Here is a 17,557-nt window from a genome sequence, read left to right as displayed (position 1 = left end):
CACGAAAGAAAAGGAGCCTGGCTAGCTCAATGGCTAGAGCGTGTGACTTTTAATCACAAGGTTGCGGGTTCGACCCCCGCGTCGGGCTTACTAATTAAAAATTTTTTTTTCCGCTAATCTGAACTATGTGAAAATGCGAAGTATGTAATGCCCAAGTTGGTTCTTTGTCCTGCTACAAGTAAATTCACTATAAGATAGATCATGCTTTGCAGTTCTTTATCTTTATATAGCATAGAAGAAAGGAGATAAAATAGCAGTATAAGTTGCTCTTCCTTTCCGTCTTGTACTTCCCTCTTTCAATAATTCAGCTATTTTCTGTTTTAGCCACATGAAGTTGCAAAATGTTGTAATAGTGATTGCAATAATCACACAAAATTTAGCACAAGGATCACCTGTAACGACAGAGTTAACGAATATGGTCAATAATGATGTGAGACCGACCTCAGAAATCTTACCACTTGATAACATAATCTTAGAACTGCAATCAAATGATTATTCCATTAAACTGATTTCAGAAATTACCAGCCTTGCAGCATCAGAGAAGGTGGTAAATTTAGATCAACCTCAGTTCTCGTTTGCCAAATTTGAGGTTCCAAGAAGAGACTCTTTAACTTTTGAGCAACTTGAATACGTAATAAAGAAGAATCCTAGGAGTATGATATTGTTTAAAGATACCAGAACTGTGTTGGTGCCAGATGACCCTGATCTCTTCAAAGAAAATGAAGCGAATTTAAGGACGAAATATTCGCAAAGTAATAATATAACATATAGTGAATACGATGTTTCGGAAAAGGTGGTTGTCCACTTTGAGAATGACTTAATTCCCGCTAGCTCCTGTTTGGGATTTTCAAGCAATACGGGTTCAGGGTCTGTTAGTATTTCTTACCTGGTTGGTCTCGGATTAACTGATGCTGGATCAGGGGAAGTAGATTACACTTACAGCACCGTAAATGATACCCTCACGTCTGTTCTTTCGTACTCGTTAGGGATTCAGGCTTCAAAGTCCGTTTCATTTTCAGGGACATATGCATGCAATACAGAGAAAGGAAAAGATGTTAGATTATTTTACAGACCAGGAACACTCGATTGTGAACCAAAGAAAAGAGTCTTCTTCATCGATAAGCTCAAAAAAGTTATTATAAAGGAAGAATGGGAAAACATGGGACATTTTAAACTCTTGACTGATACTAATCCTATATACTACTGTGCCACTGAAGATAAAATGGACTTAAGATGCGATGAGCAATCTGGCGAACTGTGGGGTTCTTATAGAACAACATTCAAACCGCATCTGTTATCATAGAATTGAAAGTGTTTATTTGGTACTCTTGATTCTGCACTGGTCCCTATATAGTATGTTTATCTATTAACTGAATCAAATTAAATTCAAATCTCTCAACTTCTGGCAATTAGGCATCGGAAGATTTTCTGCTTCGTTTAGTTTTGCAACATCAGTATAAAACCAACCTTGAGCATCTTCAATTAGCTGACTTTTCAAAATCTGCTCTCTAGAACATTTTGACCTTTTATCTTGAATATAAACTTTCTCTACCTTAAAATCGAAATTCTTCAATTGCTTTGCAGTCATATCCTTTTCGGTGAAAGTACGCGAGACGAAATAGGGTATTTTATATCTTGGGGTTGCCCTTTGGACGTTATATTGCCTTGTTTTTTGAAAAGAGTAATCAGGAACTGATTCTGAAAAAAAAGATGATATTAGAGGTACCAAAAGAAACAAAAAGAAAGGAAAGATTGCTTTCAAGGTGTTAAAAATATTAGGCTCTTCTTGTTGTCTTTGCGGTTGGGGTCTAGTCCTCTGTTGTCTCCGGCTACTTGTCCTGACATTGGGACCAAAAAATGGATCACCTCCACCAAAGCTTTGGAAAGTGAAACCATTGTTACCGAATGTAAAAGTTGATCCTGGCGCTCCACCTCCAAAAAAAAGATTGAATATATCATCTTCAAACACATTACCACCTTGAAAGCTACTGAACCCGCTTGATCTAGCAAATGGGCTAGTTTCAAACATATCAGCGCCAGAAGAAGATGCGGCAAATCTAGAATCTGGGTCTGCGCCAGTTTGGTCGAACAACTTTTTTTTAGAAGGGTCACTCAATATTCCCCATGCCTTATTTAAGTACTTGAATGCCTCCGATGCCTTCGGGTGCGAGTTCTTATCTGGATGTAGCTTTACAGCTAACCTACGATATGACTTTTTTATTTCTGAATCATTTGCTGTCTTTTCGACCGATAATATTTCATAAAACTGATGTGGCTCAAAAGAGAGAACTTTCAAGACTATCTGCTCCTGTTCCTTAGTAAATGAACCTGACATCCTTAAGATTATTTGTCAATATAGCGCCCCTCTGCTATCAGCTAAACCTGAAGCTTGTGCCTTCAAGTTTTTTTCTTTCTTTGTTCGACCCCCTAGAGCTTCGGTGTAAAAAATGCAATCAAAGAAGCTAGTCAAAATCTTCGTTGATGAAACTTTGACCTGAAACTAATTTTATGATGTAAGATGACAGAGTGGCTACTGAAGTAGTCTTTAATAGACTTGGCCGCTCATAGATTTAGAGGCAGACTGATGGTCCAATCATTGGGCGCGACACGACTATGTTTTTTGAAAGCTGAAGCTGAAGAAGATAATTTAAAAGAGATTTGTAATGAAACAAGATGACTATTCTCATCCTTGTATAGGCATCGAAGAAGTTTCTAACTGCCTCTGACTTCATGTCAATAGCCTCCTACTTCGGCTTTATCTCAGATATAGCTATTGTGAACCTGCGGCTTAAGATTGCCAATGCTCGTGAAAAAACGAAAAATGCAACCTTGTCTTACACTTAAATGATCTTTATATGATGACCTGATTTGATTCAGCCATGAGCTGAGGAAATATCAGCACAAGCAAATCAACTTCTCCATCTATAAGCTTTTAGCACACAATTTTTTCTCTTTTTAAAGGCAAAAGTTATCCATCTTAAATAGTTTTAGACCAAGCAATTGCTAGATCGATCGAACTAATATGACCTAACTACTCTCGATTGAAGCGCACATGGATCTAAACATTAAATACTAAGCGGAATCCTTCATAGACCTTACTAGCTTTCGGCATGAAAACTGGGGCATTTGGGGAAAAGTGCATAGAGGACTTGTGCCTCGGTCGCGCACCCATCATTTGGTAAGCCCGCTCCCCCACTAAAACATTTAAATTGAAGCCAGTTTCAGCAGAAAGTGATCTGATTAACCATCAAACTTGTCGCAAATATTATGTCTACCTTAGATAAATCTTTTGTTGAGCAGGGATGCTGGAAGCCTGACTTATTTAAAGGCAAAGTTGTATTTGTTACCGGTGGGGCAGGTACCATTTGCAGGGTACAGACGGAGGCCTTGGTGTTACTTGGGGCTAACGCTGCCATTCTCGGTAGAAACGAAGAGAAAACATTAAAGGCAGCAAAGGAAATGCAGGAATTAAGACCAGGGTCTAAGGTAATTGGGTTGGGTAATGTTGATGTTAGAGATGTCAACAGCTTGGTAGCGGCTGCAAACAAAACGGTAGAGGAACTCGGTAGAATTGACTTCGTCATTGCTGGCGCAGCAGGTAACTTTTTAGCAGATTTCAATCATTTGTCATCAAATGCATTCAAATCTGTTATATCGATCGATTTGTTAGGATCATACAATACAATCAAAGCTACCTTTGACCAATTGAGGAAAAACAAAGGTGCGATTATCTTTGTTAGTGCTACTTTGCATTATTATGGTCTTCCCTTTCAAAGTCATGCAAGTGCTGCTAAGGCAGGAATTGATGCATTATCCAATGCGTTGGCAGTCGAATTTGGACCTTTAGGTATTCGTTCTAACTGTATTGCTCCAGGTGCTATTGAGGGTACGATAGGAATGTCTAAATTGACCCCACCTGGTAGCAATCCCATTGACAAAAGAGTTCCTTTGCAGAGGTTAGGAACTACTAGAGATATTGCTGAATCTACTGTGTATTTGTTCTCGCCAGCCGCTAGCTATGTCACTGGAACTGTTCAAGTTGTGGACGGCGCCCTTTGGCAAACCGGTTCTTTCTTAGGTGATCTTTATCCCAGTGTTGTGATCCAACAAAACACTGATCCGGATTCAAAACTATGAAATATGGGCGTTTTATATATTTTATTTTGATATACGCTTTGTTTTATTTTAGCGAATGTTCATTACTGTAGATAACTGAAATTCGCGTTTTTGGCTATGTAATTAACTACACTAGATTCAACTGAAATTTCGTCAGAATCTTAAAATAAGCTCTACTTTGAAGTAACTTAGTGAATATGTTTCCAGGATCGGGAAGAAACACTTATAATAATTACACACCGCCACAAGGTGCACCTCCTCAGCAGTTTCAACAGCAAGGGTACGCTCCCCCACCGGGAGCACCTCAACAGTACCAGCATCAACAAAATTACGGACCTCCACAAGGAGCACCTCAACATTACCAGCAGCAACAATATTATTCTGGTCTGCCTCAAGTGCCTTCTCAACAAGGTAGCTATCAGAGAGGTAATGCAACTCTTCCACCGACAAATCCTCAAAGTTTTGGTCAGAATACTGGAGTCACTTTTCAATATTCGAATTGTACTGGTAAAAAGAAGGCACTTTTAGTAGGCATTAACTATTTCGGTACTTCGAATGAATTACGTGGATGTATCAATGACGTGAAGAATATGGGTAACTTCTTGGTAAGTAATTGGGGGTATAAGTGGGAAGATATAGTAGTTTTGACAGATGATCAAGATCAAATGGCACGTAGACCTTACAAGAATAATGTATTAAGAGCTATGCAGTGGTTGGTCCAGGATGCAAGACCAAATGATTCTTTGGTTTTCCATTATTCTGGACATGGAGGTTTGACAGAGGATCTAGATGGCGACGAAGAAAGCGGTTACGATGATGTTATTTACCCATTAGACTTCCAGCAGGCAGGACACATAGTAGATGATGATATGCATAATATAATGGTAAGAAGCTTGCCACCAGGGTGTCGATTGACAGCTCTCTATGATTCATGTCATTCAGGTACTGCATTAGATCTTCCTTACGTTTATTCTACCAAAGGTGTAGTAAAAGAACCTAATTTATGGAAAGATGCTGGTACAGGTGCTCTCAGTGCATTCATGCAATATGAATCTGGTAATATAATGGGAGCAGTTTCGTCTATTGGTGGTCTAATCAAGAAGGCCACAAAACTGGCCCCAGATAGACAACAGGTGATTAACTTTAAGGCATCACCAGCGGATGTTATTTCTATTTCTGGATGCAAGGATGACCAAACTAGTGCAGATGCCAATGAAAGTGGCCAAAGCACTGGTGCAATGTCTTGGTCATTTGTAAAGGTATTATCAGAAATGCCGAATCAGTCCTACTTGTCCTTATTGAACAATATGAGGACGTTATTGAAAGCAAAATATAGCCAGAAGCCTCAATTAAGTAGCTCCCACCCCCAAGATATGAATTTAGCATTCATATTGTAACCTTATAAATATATAAGTACAATTTATACATTTGATCTCATAATTTCAACAGTCGTGTTTTAGTGCAGAATTTATATATATGCGAGGAGCAGAGAAGTCACAGCTGAACCTTTTAATCAATCTTTGACATTCAAGATTTAAAGTATCTCATGTCTGATAACTTTGGTAGGCAGAAATCAGCTAGGTGGGTCAAAGCTACTGTCCCATCTTACGGCGATGAATGGGGAGAAGATTATAACAATGACTTCGAGTACGCGTCGCTGACCACAGGTAGTGAAGAAGACATAAATAAACGATATCCGATTGATAAAACGAACTATAGCACTGAAAAGGGAAGTGATGATCTAGTGTTATCTATAGATAGGTTGAAGAGAAACACGGTTTACGCTGACTCGTCATCTGAGGATGAAATGCCCGATATTGTAGATGAGACTGTTCTCTCGAATAATAGCCACGAACAGATGTCACAACATGAATCTGACACGAGCAGTGGCTCAAAGGGAAAGGTCCAAGGTGGGAGTAACAAATCAAGCTTACAAAATTTAAATATGGAGTCTACCAAGATATCTGACAACTTGGAACCTCCTACTCCAACTTATAATTCGTTTGACTTGCATAAGGAGCCAGACACCCCTAATTCTGAAGTAAGCTTCCAATCAAGCGCCGATTCTATTCAGCATGAACCAGCTAATATCAATATTATGAGTTCTGGTTCTGCGTATTCAAGAAATTTATCAGGTTCTGTGAATCGAGACATACTACCAAATACACTTGGATCACATCCTGTCGAGGGGAACGAGCATCGTGGGTTTGACGAAGTTTTGGAAACAGGAAACAAGAAAAGACCAGAAAGAGATGAAGTAGATGAAATTGGCAATTTGAAACTTTCAATAGACGACAAAAAGTCTGACAATGATAGTGACGAGTCAAGTGTAAACTGGGAAGTAAATAAGAGTTATGGTAATGGGTCTGATGATGACAAAGAAGATGCACTGGACGATTCACAGTTTGATTTCGAGCCTTTATCTATTAAAAGCCGAGAAGAAGGAACAGATGATTCAAGTCATCATAAAAGGATTCAAACAGATGCTTTAGACTCGCTTATCAATGACTTAAAAAGTGCATCTATTAACAATAATCATACATACACATTCGCTAACGATGGGCCTGACGTAAAAGATACGGCAAGTATTGGCTTGGATAGTATGCATTCAGATAACGACTTCAAAAGCAGCCTTCTCCTGCAATCAAAGAATAGAGATTTATCCAATTCTAGTGAAGGACGTTTTTCTTCAGACCAGAATGAATATGGGAAAGAACCAATTGGTGATACTGCTCAACAACATACGTTTCGTACGACAAGACGTTCTGTAAGAAAACCACCTCCGAGTCGAGAGAACCTTATATCAATCGACTATTCACACATCGCCGATGCTGTGAGCGGCTACATAGGAGATGATGCTAGCATTGCTAGCAGAGACACCGATTATACATTAGAGGATAGGGGAATATCATCACCTGGCCCCTATGTCCAGTCAATTTTATCATCTGGCTCGTTATCCACTGGAAAAATTTCTATTAATACTAATGGAGATCCTGCTCATGTTGATACATCTAGCACCGGAAGTGATAAAGACACTGTCTCGAGAAGAGTATCTCAGATGAGTACTAATACCTTCAATTTGGGTAACTGGAAACCTAATACTACCAACTTCCGGGATCAATTTATTAATGATAATGATAATGAATCTAACATGAATTTCAACCCCTATACTCAAGAATCTAATAATAATTATGCTGAGTTTACGAAGGGAGGTTCTACTGAGGGCTTTGATATGGTATCTAATAATAGCTCCGTATCTGTACCCGAGACAATAGATGCAGCCTTACCAGATATTGATGAAGGACTCGACGATGATCATGATACCATGCACTCGGACAGAACAAGTAGTGATAAAAGCTCTCGCGATATTGGATCTTATTCATTTTCTGAAACACAATTTACTGATGATTCCATATTGAAGGAGCAGCCACATCCCCCGGCCATATTCAAAGAGGAACGATCTACACCAAACAATTCTAGGGAGAAATTAAACGGAAAGGAATCAGGACAGAAATATTCAAGCTTGTTACCTGCCTTGGAACCTACGAATGACAAAGATTCTAAGCTTGAGATAAACAAAAGATCGGACAACAAAGAATTAGACCCCAACGAACCTTCCTCGTCCATAGATTTTGAAAATCGAATTGTCAGTTCGTCAACGACTGGGAGCTCTATTATTGCTGCGCGAGAGAGATCTAGTAGCAAAAGTAAGAGTTCTTCGTCTCAAAAGTATCCTCCTTATAGGTGGAAAGAAATTATGAATATTTCTCAACCAATCGATAGGATCGCGGCACTAAAGGATGCATCAGATAAGGAATCTGCATATGAAACAGGGCTAAAGCAGTGGTTGAATGAAACTTTGAAGCAATCAGAGGTGTCTTCAAACTTACATATTGGTAAAATTGCTTCAGAGGCATATCAAAATGCTACGCATAATGACATAAGAAGACATAATTCCCTCAGAAGCAAAGTATCTATAGTTAAAGATAAAGTCGAAACATCAGGCTTACAGGCTTCAAGCTTTGGTAAAAGGTTTTTGATACGTGGAAAAAAGCTCATGAAGTCTGCTGGCAATGGTGACTAGTTTATATGATGTAGTGTATAGTATCATTTGAAATGGATGTCGCAGAGACATTTAGTACGTCTCTGTGGGGAGGATATAAAATAATCGCGACAATGCTTGCTCTTAACATCGATAGTAGGCTCCAATGCCATGTTTAGATCACTTGCCGAGACTTACGTTTTACCTATTGTAGCTTTTGGCATAAATCATACGCCAGCATTCATATGGGCGATAATCGATTTTGTTTTCGATATTTTAGAATTTTGGTTTAGGAAGCTTTATCAACTTTATAATAGAAAGAACCCACTCAAGGAATACTTGAAACATCTCAAAAATGTCAAGAGTTATAATGAATGGAAAAAGACTGTCATGGAAATTGATAAACTTACCAATATGGACCTTTGGAGGAAAAATTTCATTTCAAAACACTATGACTACATTCTTATTAATGAAAGGGTGAAGTTGTTAAAAGAGGCCAGACGCAACAGGGATGCTCCTTTAATCATGTCTTTATTAAGGTCTGGATTGATAAGAAATTTTGGGGGAATAGCGCAGAAAAGGTTGTACGTTAAGTCATATTTGGGGACTAAATTTATGATTGAAGAATATATATCTGAAGTGCTTGAATGTTTGAACTATTTAAGTGAGTCCATAAATTCTCAAGAAGATAAGGAAAGAGACAATTTTATCATGAACAGTGATCAACTTAAATTGGATTTTTTCCACGATGCCAGACAATCTTTTGGGTGTACGGCTTTGATATTACAAGGTGGATCTTTATTTGGGCTTTGTCATTTGGGTGTCGTAAAGGCTCTTTATTTTAAGGGATTGCTCCCTCGAATTATAGGAGGTAGCGCAGTAGGAGCAGCGGTTGCATCTTTGGTATGTACTTTGACAGATAGTGAATTAATTCCGATTTTAGTTTCCATTGCAGATGTGATGAGTGACATTGATAGATTGAATCATGATGTTGATGAAAGATATGGTAACGTCATAGAAAACGTTGTGAAGAAGGGTTATTCTCAAGACATCTTAATATTTCTTAAGTTTGTTCGTGACACAATTGGTGATTTGACTTTTGAGGAAGCATATCTTAAAACTGAGAAGGTATTAAACATAGTAGTACATCCTACTCATCAATCAGTACCGTCACTTTTGAACTATATTAGTGCACCAAATGTGATAATTTGGACTGCTATTTATGCATCGATAGGAACTGGAGTCCTTTCTGATAATGTACAACTCTACGTCAAAGATTTCAATAATTGCATAGTGCCGAAATCACCCTCCTTCAAGGTGAATTATTTAAAACCTCAAGACGTTCGTTATGAATATCAGTATTTTAAATTTGGTAGGGACTCGTCATCTGGAGAAGAGACGAATAGTTTTATGGCCAAAGAGAGTACCCCATATACCCGTCTAACTGAATTGTTTAATGTCAATCATTTTATAACGAGCTTAGCTCGCCCATACCTAGCACCTCTTATCAGCAACGATTTGAAGCACTTCCATTCCTATGGAAATATAAGATATAAAGACGATAATGGTAGGAAGCAGCTTGGTGAAGGTGATGACAACAAAAGATTGTTTGAGGACCTGAAAACCGCTATCATCGACATCGAACAGTACGCTAAAGATTCAGGATTCAACTTCATAAAGCACTTTAAGAACATTCTTGGGTTAGAAATTCAGCACCGTCTAGATGTTTTAAACAAATTTGGCGTTTTGGCGGATATTGTTAAAAGACTTTGCATAGATGAAAGGCCATCTACAGCTCAAACTCTTTACAGTATCAGAGAAATAACGATTGTTCCTGAACTAAGGTATTTACTAAGAGATTTTGGGAGGGTATTTGACGTTCACAAAACAATGGAAAATATTCCGTACTGGGTGCTTGTGGGCGAAAGGTCTGTTTGGCCCTTGTTTCCATTACTATGGACAAGATGTGCGATTGAATTTGCATTAGATGATTTATATAATATACATAGAAAGAAATGATTACCTATAATATAATACAACATTTGATTCTTTTGTCACGCAGTAAATGTAGTTTCTATCCACAACACTTACGGCAACTGGATCATAAGGAAGGCATCCGCGCGATACAGTTAAGCATCCAGTTATATCCTTTGCCCTTCCTGTAGCTAAAGGATTCAACTGCAAGTTCATGTTAGATCTGTAGTATAATTTGGTAAGAAAGTCGGTGATTTTAAAAATGGGACTATCAGCATTAGTGGAATTCATGTCAATGAATTGGGGAGCATCTTGTGAACAGATAACAAAGAGCTGGTTACAATTTTTATTTATTTCCAAAAGATGACTTAACAAATTGTCCGTAGCCAAGTTTGTTGATGAAAGTAAAATTTCAATTCCTTCAATAAAGACGACTTTTTTGTCATTCGAGCACCCAGCCAATAATTTCAAGATTCGATGAACAACCTCTAACACCAGATCCTTCGCTTTTGTTACATCCGGAACCTGTTCTGAAAATAAATCAGTAAAACAATCAACAAAATTGAAACTTTTCGTTCCATCAAGATCCAAACCTTGTCTTTTGCATCCTCTAACAAAAAAGTCCCTCAGATGAAGAAAAGAAACCAACAAGACCTCCGATCTATTTTCCTGCTTTTTGGTAACATCTTTATTAATTAAAGTAGCAGTACCTTCCAAAGCATTTTCTAATAAAGAGTTTATTAACCATGCCGGTGAAGTGCCTTGAGTATGTGAAACGACTGACAAGAAGGATGAAGTTGATCCTAATAGACCGTCTGATATTATCGTATTATCATTTAAAAGAACTAGTTCCTGCCTTTGACCATGGGCCATCCTCGTTTGAGCTTTTATATTTATGTAAAGATTTTAAGCTCTTCCTTTTGATGGCATTGATGAAGGCTCTAAGGTAAAGCCAAAAAAAAAAAAAAAACCTCCGAGACGGGGAATTGAACCCCGGTCTACCATGCGACAAACGGTAATTCTAGCCACTAAACTATCTCGGATAGATTTCATTTTTTGAAATATATACTAATGTAAAAAAAGGGTACCAACAGTAAGGTATAGCAGCCCAAAGAATCATTCGGATGCTTTCGTGAGTAATAATGAAGTATGTACATATATTCAGCGTTTGTTCAACTATCTATAAACTCTATATTACAAGTATTCTAATAAATTACCGTCATCCTAAGCAAGCAGCGATTCCTTTGTGAGCATCAGATCAATTTGTTTTAGTGAAATCTGATACAATAGCAACATAATCGAGCTCTGAATGCTTGTCCATATGAATCTGGGACCAACACCGGAAAATAAGCCCAATATTCCTTCACTTTTATATACAGATTGCAAGGCCCTCAAAGTAGAGAGGTTGGACGGAGATAAACTTGCACGTGAACTCTTAGCTACACCCGTCTTATTCCCGCTAGGAGATGGGCTAGTTTGAATTCTAGTCTTGATGACGTCCAATGGAGTAGTTAATATGCCTGCTAAACCACCAGCGCCCGCACCAGTTGTCAACTCTAACCAGATAGGAAGATCTTTTGACTCATACGAATAAATTGCAAGCTGTCTAAACTTTTCGTAAAAGGCAAACTGCAAAGCACTGAAGGGTAAATCTCTAAGAAGAGTCTCCTTGTATCCAAAAGTGAGCGTTGAAACACCTTCCTTCTTAAAAATCGAAAAAATAGCATCTGACAAACTTTTATATTTATATCCACATTCTTTAGTGAATGGATTATCATATACCCCTTGCAATTGTAGTCTCGTCTTAAGGACTTCAGATGGAACATAAAATACGCTGGAAAATAAATCACCTAAAACACCGGCAACAAAGTAAGATATCGTCTCATTAAATCCATACCCATTAATTAGTTCTCTTTTTGTAAATTCATACGTGCCGAAGAACGTTGCAGTTGAGGGCAACGATCCCAAAACCGCTGCAGAATAGCCTCCATATAAACCTCGTATCCCTTCGTTCTTAAATATGGAAAGATACGCTGGAATCATCTTCTTATATTGTAAATTTTTTGGAAATCCCTGCTGCCTAGTTTTCACGGTATCTAGCGAGTGCATCGACGAGTCCCCAACAAATCCTCCGAAAGCCCCAGCTAGCATGCAATCAATAATAGGAGACACATTATTCGATTCCTCATCTGTGAAAGAACCTCCACCCTGAGGAAGCCCTGTTGTATCATGTCGCTTGGGTACATTATCGTGGCTAGGAACAAAGCTCAAAGGAAGGGTTGACGAGCTGAATGACTGTGACATTGAATTGTAGAAGTCTATATACAAAGCAACTGTCAATGAACGAAATGCGTACTACCTTGCTGAGTAAAAACGAGCTCTAAAATTGGCTCTTATTCGTTCTTTTAGTGGCCAGATGTATATGGCCACAATTTAGTGGTATATATTTTTCCTTTCAATCGCCTTGGTACTCAGCTTGTTGCTTACTGTCACTTTGAAGTATCTTAGCTCTAAGCTGAGTTTCACAAGGTGATTATAAAAATAAATAAGATAAATATAGTAAGTCGGCAAAAAATACATTCTCGTCGTACTATTTGATGATTTTTCATTTTAAATACAGGAATGAGCTTGAGAGAGAAATAATAAGGAAATAAGACAAGAATTGAAGGTGCTGCTGCAAAATCTACGTAGGAGTTATTTACGATTTTCATCTTTTCTAAGGTACCTGTATTTATCCTTCACATCTTTGATTGCTGTCATACAAATGTTTACGTACTGTTAACTAGAATGTTAAGGTTAAGCATGGCCAATTTACGAAGTAGAATGCTTACTGCAAGAAGATATTACAAAGTTTTAGCTCTTGAGTCGTCCTGTGATGATTCTTGCGTTGCACTTTTAGAACGAAAAAGTCATCAGGAGTCAATCATAGTGCTCGATCATTGCAAGAGAACTTTAAATTCCGCCACTACTGGTGGTATAGTCCCGACTGATGCGCACGAGTTCCATCAATACTCGATGGCAAAGATGATAGATGAATTTTGCAAAAAGAACGGTCTCAACTCTAGTTCACCCCCTGATTTAATATGCTGTACTAGAGGTCCTGGCATGGTGGGCTCTTTAAGTGCCGGACTCCAAATTGCAAAGGGCATTTCTTTGGCATGGAGGAAGCCCTTAGTTGGTGTTCATCATATGCTAGGACATATCATGATTGCAAATTTACCAAAGCCTCAGCAAAAGGGCACAGAATTACCCAGATTTCCTTTTTTGAGTCTATTATGTAGCGGTGGTCATACAATGTTGGTACTTCTGAAATCATTAATAGAACACGAGATAATTATTGACACGGTTGATATCGCCGCTGGGGATTCTATAGACAAATGCGCGAGAGAAATAGGTTTGAGAGGGAACATGCTTGGAAAAGAGCTTGAAAGGTATGTCTCAGGGATCCTTACTGGTTCAAAAGTTGAATCATCCCCCATTATTAATAACTCTCAGAATGAAATTGTTTTCAGACTCCCTATGAGAGGGCCCAAGCATTTAAAGCGCCCAGAAGTAATTCAATTTTCTTTTGCTTCCTTTCTAAGTGTCATCAAGAGCTACAAGAAGACAAGAAGTGATCAACTAAATACGCGTGAGAAAGAGGATGTTGCCTTCAAAGTTCAAGAAGCTATTTTTGATCATTTAATCGATAGAATCAATATTGCTCTCAAGAAACATGGACATTCCCAGATATTTGGGGGAGACAATAAATTTTACGGAGTCCAAGACTTCATATGTTCGGGTGGTGTTGCTTCGAATAAAAGGTTGCGGGAAAAGCTATTTAATAATTTACTTGACAAGGAATGCACGAATGGATTCAATTTCCATTTTCCAGATGTTTCTCTTTGTACAGACAATGCCGTAATGATTGGAATAGCTGGAATAGAGATTTTTGAGAAGTTAAAATTAAAGTCAAATTTAAGCATTTTGCCTATTCGAAAATGGCCGCTCGATGAATTATTACAAGTAGATGGATGGGTAAACTTGGATGACGAAGAGATTAGCATAATTACAAAAGATTAATTTGTACATAGTATCATAAAAAATATTAAAAGTCATTAAACTCCTCTAAAGGAATCGTATCTTCAATCTCTTGTCGATGGTCCAAAAATGCTTGCGTGATATTGAAAGTGTCCACAAGACCTTTCCATGTATCATAGTTGAAAGTTGCGATGTGGTGATTACTATTAACCCTGCTACTCATTTGAGCCTCTTCATGTTCTTCTGGTGTAACGAGTTGAATCATTGGAATTTTTTCGTCGCTTAAGTATAACTTCAACCTCGCGTCTTTAATTAAGAAACTGGTAAAAAAGAGATTTTCAACGGATTGGGAGAAGGAATGTGGATTAATAAAGAATTTAAAGAAATTCATCCCATTAGGACTACTATTCTTTTTTAAAAATATCTCGTAAACTTTCCGGACCATATTTGCTGTATTCTGCTCTTCAAGTCCATCAATGTCAGTAGCCTGAACGTGCTTAGCTGTAGTTGGGGCACTTGACTTTGTATCGTCAACGGTCCTTGTACGATGCACTGGACGCTTCCTCTCTGTATCTAGTGGCCCCAATAAGCTATCAGTCCCTACAGCTTTCCTACTAACTTGATAGTAAAGAGCTCCCAACTTTAACCAGTTATACTTATTAAATGTGCTCTCGCTTGTGAGATATCCATCATTAATACTAGCGACTTCATTTTCCAGTTCTTCTTCCTGATTTAATGGGTATTCATTACCGGCCATATATGACCTTAATTTTGAAAGAAACTCTTTCTGTCCAACTGCGACGCCAATATCTCCAAACTTGATGTTTTTAGCATTCGTTACTGCAAACTGTGCTGTCTCTTTTAAAACTTCTGAGTCCGTTAGGTGGACTTTGGTATCTCTATTTCGCTCGCTTTGAATGGAATCATAGAGCTCGTGTAAAGAGTCAATGAAGCGTAAGACCAAGTCCCCCGCTGAACCCTTATTTGCTTCGGAGTTCTGTTCCTTCAATTGATTTCTGACCTTTTCGTAATCATTCATTATTTCAGCTTTTGTATGTCTAATGACTTCGTGCCTTGGGCGTTCTATTACATTCAATTGCAGAGGTCTATCATCATCATCTTCTGTTCCGTTTGAAGCATCATTCATTGTTCAAGCTAATGATTGTGATATTCAAAGTATTAGACTGTGAGGACCAAAATATCCATTAAACGCGCGTATTGATAAGTTTTGAGAAGCTATCAGATATGAAGGTTTGAACTAAGCAATAATGAATGGACAAGAGAAGGAGAGAATCGTAGGAGATAAGACGATTAAAAAATTGGATGTATCAGTGGTGAACAAAATAGCGGCTGGGGAAATAATTATACAGCCGTGTAATGCCCTAAAAGAATTGATAGAGAACTCAATCGATGCCAACTCTACTATGATCGATATTCTAGTCAAAGAAGGGGGAACTAAATTACTACAAATTTCTGATAATGGACTGGGAATCAAAAGGTCTGATATGGAAATGCTTTGTGAGAGATTTGCAACGTCTAAACTACTGAAGTTTGAAGACTTAGAAAGCATATCTACGTATGGATTCAGAGGTGAAGCTTTGGCTAGTATATCACACATTTCTAGATTGTCTGTGATAACCAAGACGAAAGATTCTCCTTTGGCCTACAAGGCGTTTTATACAAATGGTAAGCTCTGTGGACCAAATTTTAAACCTGCAACAACGAATACTGAGCCAAAGCCCGTGGCTGGAACGAATGGATCTCTGATCATAGTAGAAGACATGTTTTATAATGTACCTTCAAGAATCAGAGCTTTAAAATCAAAAAATGAGGAATTTGTCAAAATATTAGACGTTGTGACTAGATATGCAATTCATAGCAAAGGGGTCGGATTTAACTGCAAGAAGTTTGCTGACAGCAGCCAATCTATATCAATAAGACCACAGCTAACACTTAAAGAAAGAATACGAACTGTTTTTGGAATATCTGTTGCAAATGAATTGATTGAATTTAATATAGACGGTAATAATAATCTAGATTCAGACACTGAAACTCTTTTTAATAAGTTTGGGCTAAAAAATGTCACTGGAGCAATAACAAATACCAATTATAATAACAAAAAAAAAATCCAACCGATATTTTTCATCAATCATAGACTCGTTTCATGCGATCCCCTAAAGAAGACGCTACTTGCAATGTATAATTTTTTTATTCCGAAAGGAAACCAACCTTTCATATACTTAAGTTTAGAAATTACACCTGAGAATGTGGATGTGAATATCCACCCAACTAAACAAGAGGTAAGGTTTTTACACGAGGAAGAAATAATTGATGTTATCAGAGAACAAGTTTATGATCTTCTTTCAAATGTAGATACATCCAGGAAGTTTACGACACAGTCTGTTTTTCTAAATAAGTCTAGCGATCGAATGAATAACTCACGGGATGATCCGAAATTAAAGACTTATCGTCAAGAGAATAAATTTGTGAGAATTGATTCCAACCAATCGAAAATTAGTCCATATCTTACAATAGAGACTAATGTTCAGTCTGACGCAAGAAACTCTAACGATACGAAGAAAAATGCTGGTGGACACATTCCTAATATGCGGGCCAGCTTAAATATAACAGAGAAAAAGAGAAATGATATGAGTCTTGATAGTATTTTGTCTTTGAAGGAAGAATTAACCGAGAAAGTAGATTCTTCTTTAACCAATATTTTCACTAATGCTTCCTATATTGGGATAGTCGATGAACATAGGAGATTATGTTGTTTCCAGTATGACGTTAAGCTATTCATTTGCAGCTATGCTGCCATTCTATCCGAGTTTTATTATCAGGTTGCTCTAACTGAGTTCTGCAACTATGGAGAGATTCTAGCAACACAGGATATCATACTTGAAGATATTCTTGAACCATTATATTCTGTTCGGACGGATCTTGTTTCGAAAGACGAAGTAATATCTAATATATATTCTATGAAGGATATGTTTGAAGAATATTTTCAAATGAAGTTTGATATTTTATCAGATGGTAAACATAAGCTTTCATCATTGCCTATGCTTTTCAAAGATATCGTTCCTTCATTTTCTAAACTCCCTCATTTTGTCTACAGATTAGGTTCGCACATAGACTATGATGATGAGAAAGAATGTTTACGTGGCATAATGAAGCAAATTGCTTTATGGCATGTTCCAGAAACCATTGGATCAAACTCCCCACAAGGTGAGGAACTGGATGCCATTGACAACAATAAAAGAAATGAGCTAAATCAAATATTGGAAAACATTATATTTCCAAATTTAAAAAGCAGGTTTGTTGCTACTTCAGACATTATGAAAGATGTCATTCAAATTGCGGATTTACCAGGTTTATATAGAGTTTTCGAGAGATGTTAGTAGATTC

At 37.7% G+C, this 17,557-nt stretch overlaps 12 protein-coding genes across 12 annotated transcripts; 7 read left to right on the top strand and 5 right to left on the bottom strand.

The window, feature by feature from the left end:
* Positions 1 to 328: 328 nt before the first annotated feature.
* On the top strand, positions 329 to 1,303 carry PRCAT00000412001 (uncharacterized protein; the record flags this gene model as incomplete). Its single annotated transcript, XM_062954133.1, has 1 exon — positions 329 to 1,303. One exon carries the CDS (start codon positions 329 to 331, stop codon positions 1,301 to 1,303), a length of 975 nt encoding a protein of 324 aa, XP_062807257.1.
* Positions 1,304 to 1,375: 72 nt separating this feature from the next.
* On the bottom strand, positions 1,376 to 2,335 carry HLJ1 (type I HSP40 co-chaperone; the record flags this gene model as incomplete). Its single annotated transcript, XM_062954122.1, has 1 exon — positions 1,376 to 2,335. The coding sequence occupies one exon, from the start codon at positions 2,333 to 2,335 to the stop codon at positions 1,376 to 1,378; it is 960 nt and encodes a 319-aa protein (XP_062807256.1).
* A 932-nt stretch (positions 2,336 to 3,267) lies between these two features.
* SPS20 (Sps20p) lies at positions 3,268 to 4,137 on the top strand (the record flags this gene model as incomplete). The annotated part of the gene is made up of 1 exon (XM_062954109.1): positions 3,268 to 4,137. The coding sequence occupies one exon, from the start codon at positions 3,268 to 3,270 to the stop codon at positions 4,135 to 4,137; it is 870 nt and encodes a 289-aa protein (XP_062807255.1).
* A 176-nt stretch (positions 4,138 to 4,313) lies between these two features.
* MCA1 (Ca(2+)-dependent cysteine protease) lies at positions 4,314 to 5,513 on the top strand (the record flags this gene model as incomplete). The annotated part of the gene is made up of 1 exon (XM_062954098.1): positions 4,314 to 5,513. The coding sequence occupies one exon, from the start codon at positions 4,314 to 4,316 to the stop codon at positions 5,511 to 5,513; it is 1,200 nt and encodes a 399-aa protein (XP_062807254.1).
* Positions 5,514 to 5,662: 149 nt separating this feature from the next.
* On the top strand, positions 5,663 to 8,200 carry PRCAT00000408001 (uncharacterized protein; the record flags this gene model as incomplete). The annotated part of the gene is made up of 1 exon (XM_062954087.1): positions 5,663 to 8,200. The coding sequence occupies one exon, from the start codon at positions 5,663 to 5,665 to the stop codon at positions 8,198 to 8,200; it is 2,538 nt and encodes an 845-aa protein (XP_062807253.1).
* A 129-nt stretch (positions 8,201 to 8,329) lies between these two features.
* Positions 8,330 to 10,177, top strand: PRCAT00000407001 (bifunctional triglyceride lipase/lysophosphatidylethanolamine acyltransferase; the record flags this gene model as incomplete). The annotated part of the gene is made up of 1 exon (XM_062954076.1): positions 8,330 to 10,177. The coding sequence occupies one exon, from the start codon at positions 8,330 to 8,332 to the stop codon at positions 10,175 to 10,177; it is 1,848 nt and encodes a 615-aa protein (XP_062807252.1).
* PRCAT00000406001 (Elongator subunit) lies at positions 10,178 to 11,005 on the bottom strand (the record flags this gene model as incomplete). The annotated part of the gene is made up of 1 exon (XM_062954065.1): positions 10,178 to 11,005. The coding sequence occupies one exon, from the start codon at positions 11,003 to 11,005 to the stop codon at positions 10,178 to 10,180; it is 828 nt and encodes a 275-aa protein (XP_062807251.1).
* Positions 11,006 to 11,038: 33 nt separating this feature from the next.
* On the bottom strand, positions 11,039 to 11,185 carry PRCAT00000405001 (uncharacterized protein; the record flags this gene model as incomplete). The annotated part of the gene is made up of 1 exon (XM_062954054.1): positions 11,039 to 11,185. The coding sequence occupies one exon, from the start codon at positions 11,183 to 11,185 to the stop codon at positions 11,039 to 11,041; it is 147 nt and encodes a 48-aa protein (XP_062807250.1).
* A 171-nt stretch (positions 11,186 to 11,356) lies between these two features.
* Positions 11,357 to 12,436, bottom strand: PRCAT00000404001 (uncharacterized protein; the record flags this gene model as incomplete). Its single annotated transcript, XM_062954043.1, has 1 exon — positions 11,357 to 12,436. The coding sequence occupies one exon, from the start codon at positions 12,434 to 12,436 to the stop codon at positions 11,357 to 11,359; it is 1,080 nt and encodes a 359-aa protein (XP_062807249.1).
* A 483-nt stretch (positions 12,437 to 12,919) lies between these two features.
* Positions 12,920 to 14,194, top strand: PRCAT00000403001 (putative N(6)-L-threonylcarbamoyladenine synthase; the record flags this gene model as incomplete). Its single annotated transcript, XM_062954032.1, has 1 exon — positions 12,920 to 14,194. One exon carries the CDS (start codon positions 12,920 to 12,922, stop codon positions 14,192 to 14,194), a length of 1,275 nt encoding a protein of 424 aa, XP_062807248.1.
* A 25-nt stretch (positions 14,195 to 14,219) lies between these two features.
* Positions 14,220 to 15,299, bottom strand: PRCAT00000402001 (Smc5-Smc6 complex subunit; the record flags this gene model as incomplete). The annotated part of the gene is made up of 1 exon (XM_062954021.1): positions 14,220 to 15,299. The coding sequence occupies one exon, from the start codon at positions 15,297 to 15,299 to the stop codon at positions 14,220 to 14,222; it is 1,080 nt and encodes a 359-aa protein (XP_062807247.1).
* Positions 15,300 to 15,420: 121 nt separating this feature from the next.
* Positions 15,421 to 17,550, top strand: MLH1 (mismatch repair ATPase; the record flags this gene model as incomplete). The annotated part of the gene is made up of 1 exon (XM_062954010.1): positions 15,421 to 17,550. One exon carries the CDS (start codon positions 15,421 to 15,423, stop codon positions 17,548 to 17,550), a length of 2,130 nt encoding a protein of 709 aa, XP_062807246.1.
* Positions 17,551 to 17,557: the final 7 nt, after the last annotated feature.

This window comes from Priceomyces carsonii (genome assembly GCF_900007245.1).
Source record: "Priceomyces carsonii strain CBS4050 genome assembly, scaffold: Debaryomyces_carsonii_scaffold_1, whole genome shotgun sequence".
NCBI classification, from domain to species: Eukaryota; Fungi; Ascomycota; class Pichiomycetes; order Serinales; family Debaryomycetaceae; genus Priceomyces; species Priceomyces carsonii.
The sequence above is the reverse complement of the archived record's forward strand: the minus strand, read 5'-3'. Positions and strand labels throughout refer to the sequence as shown.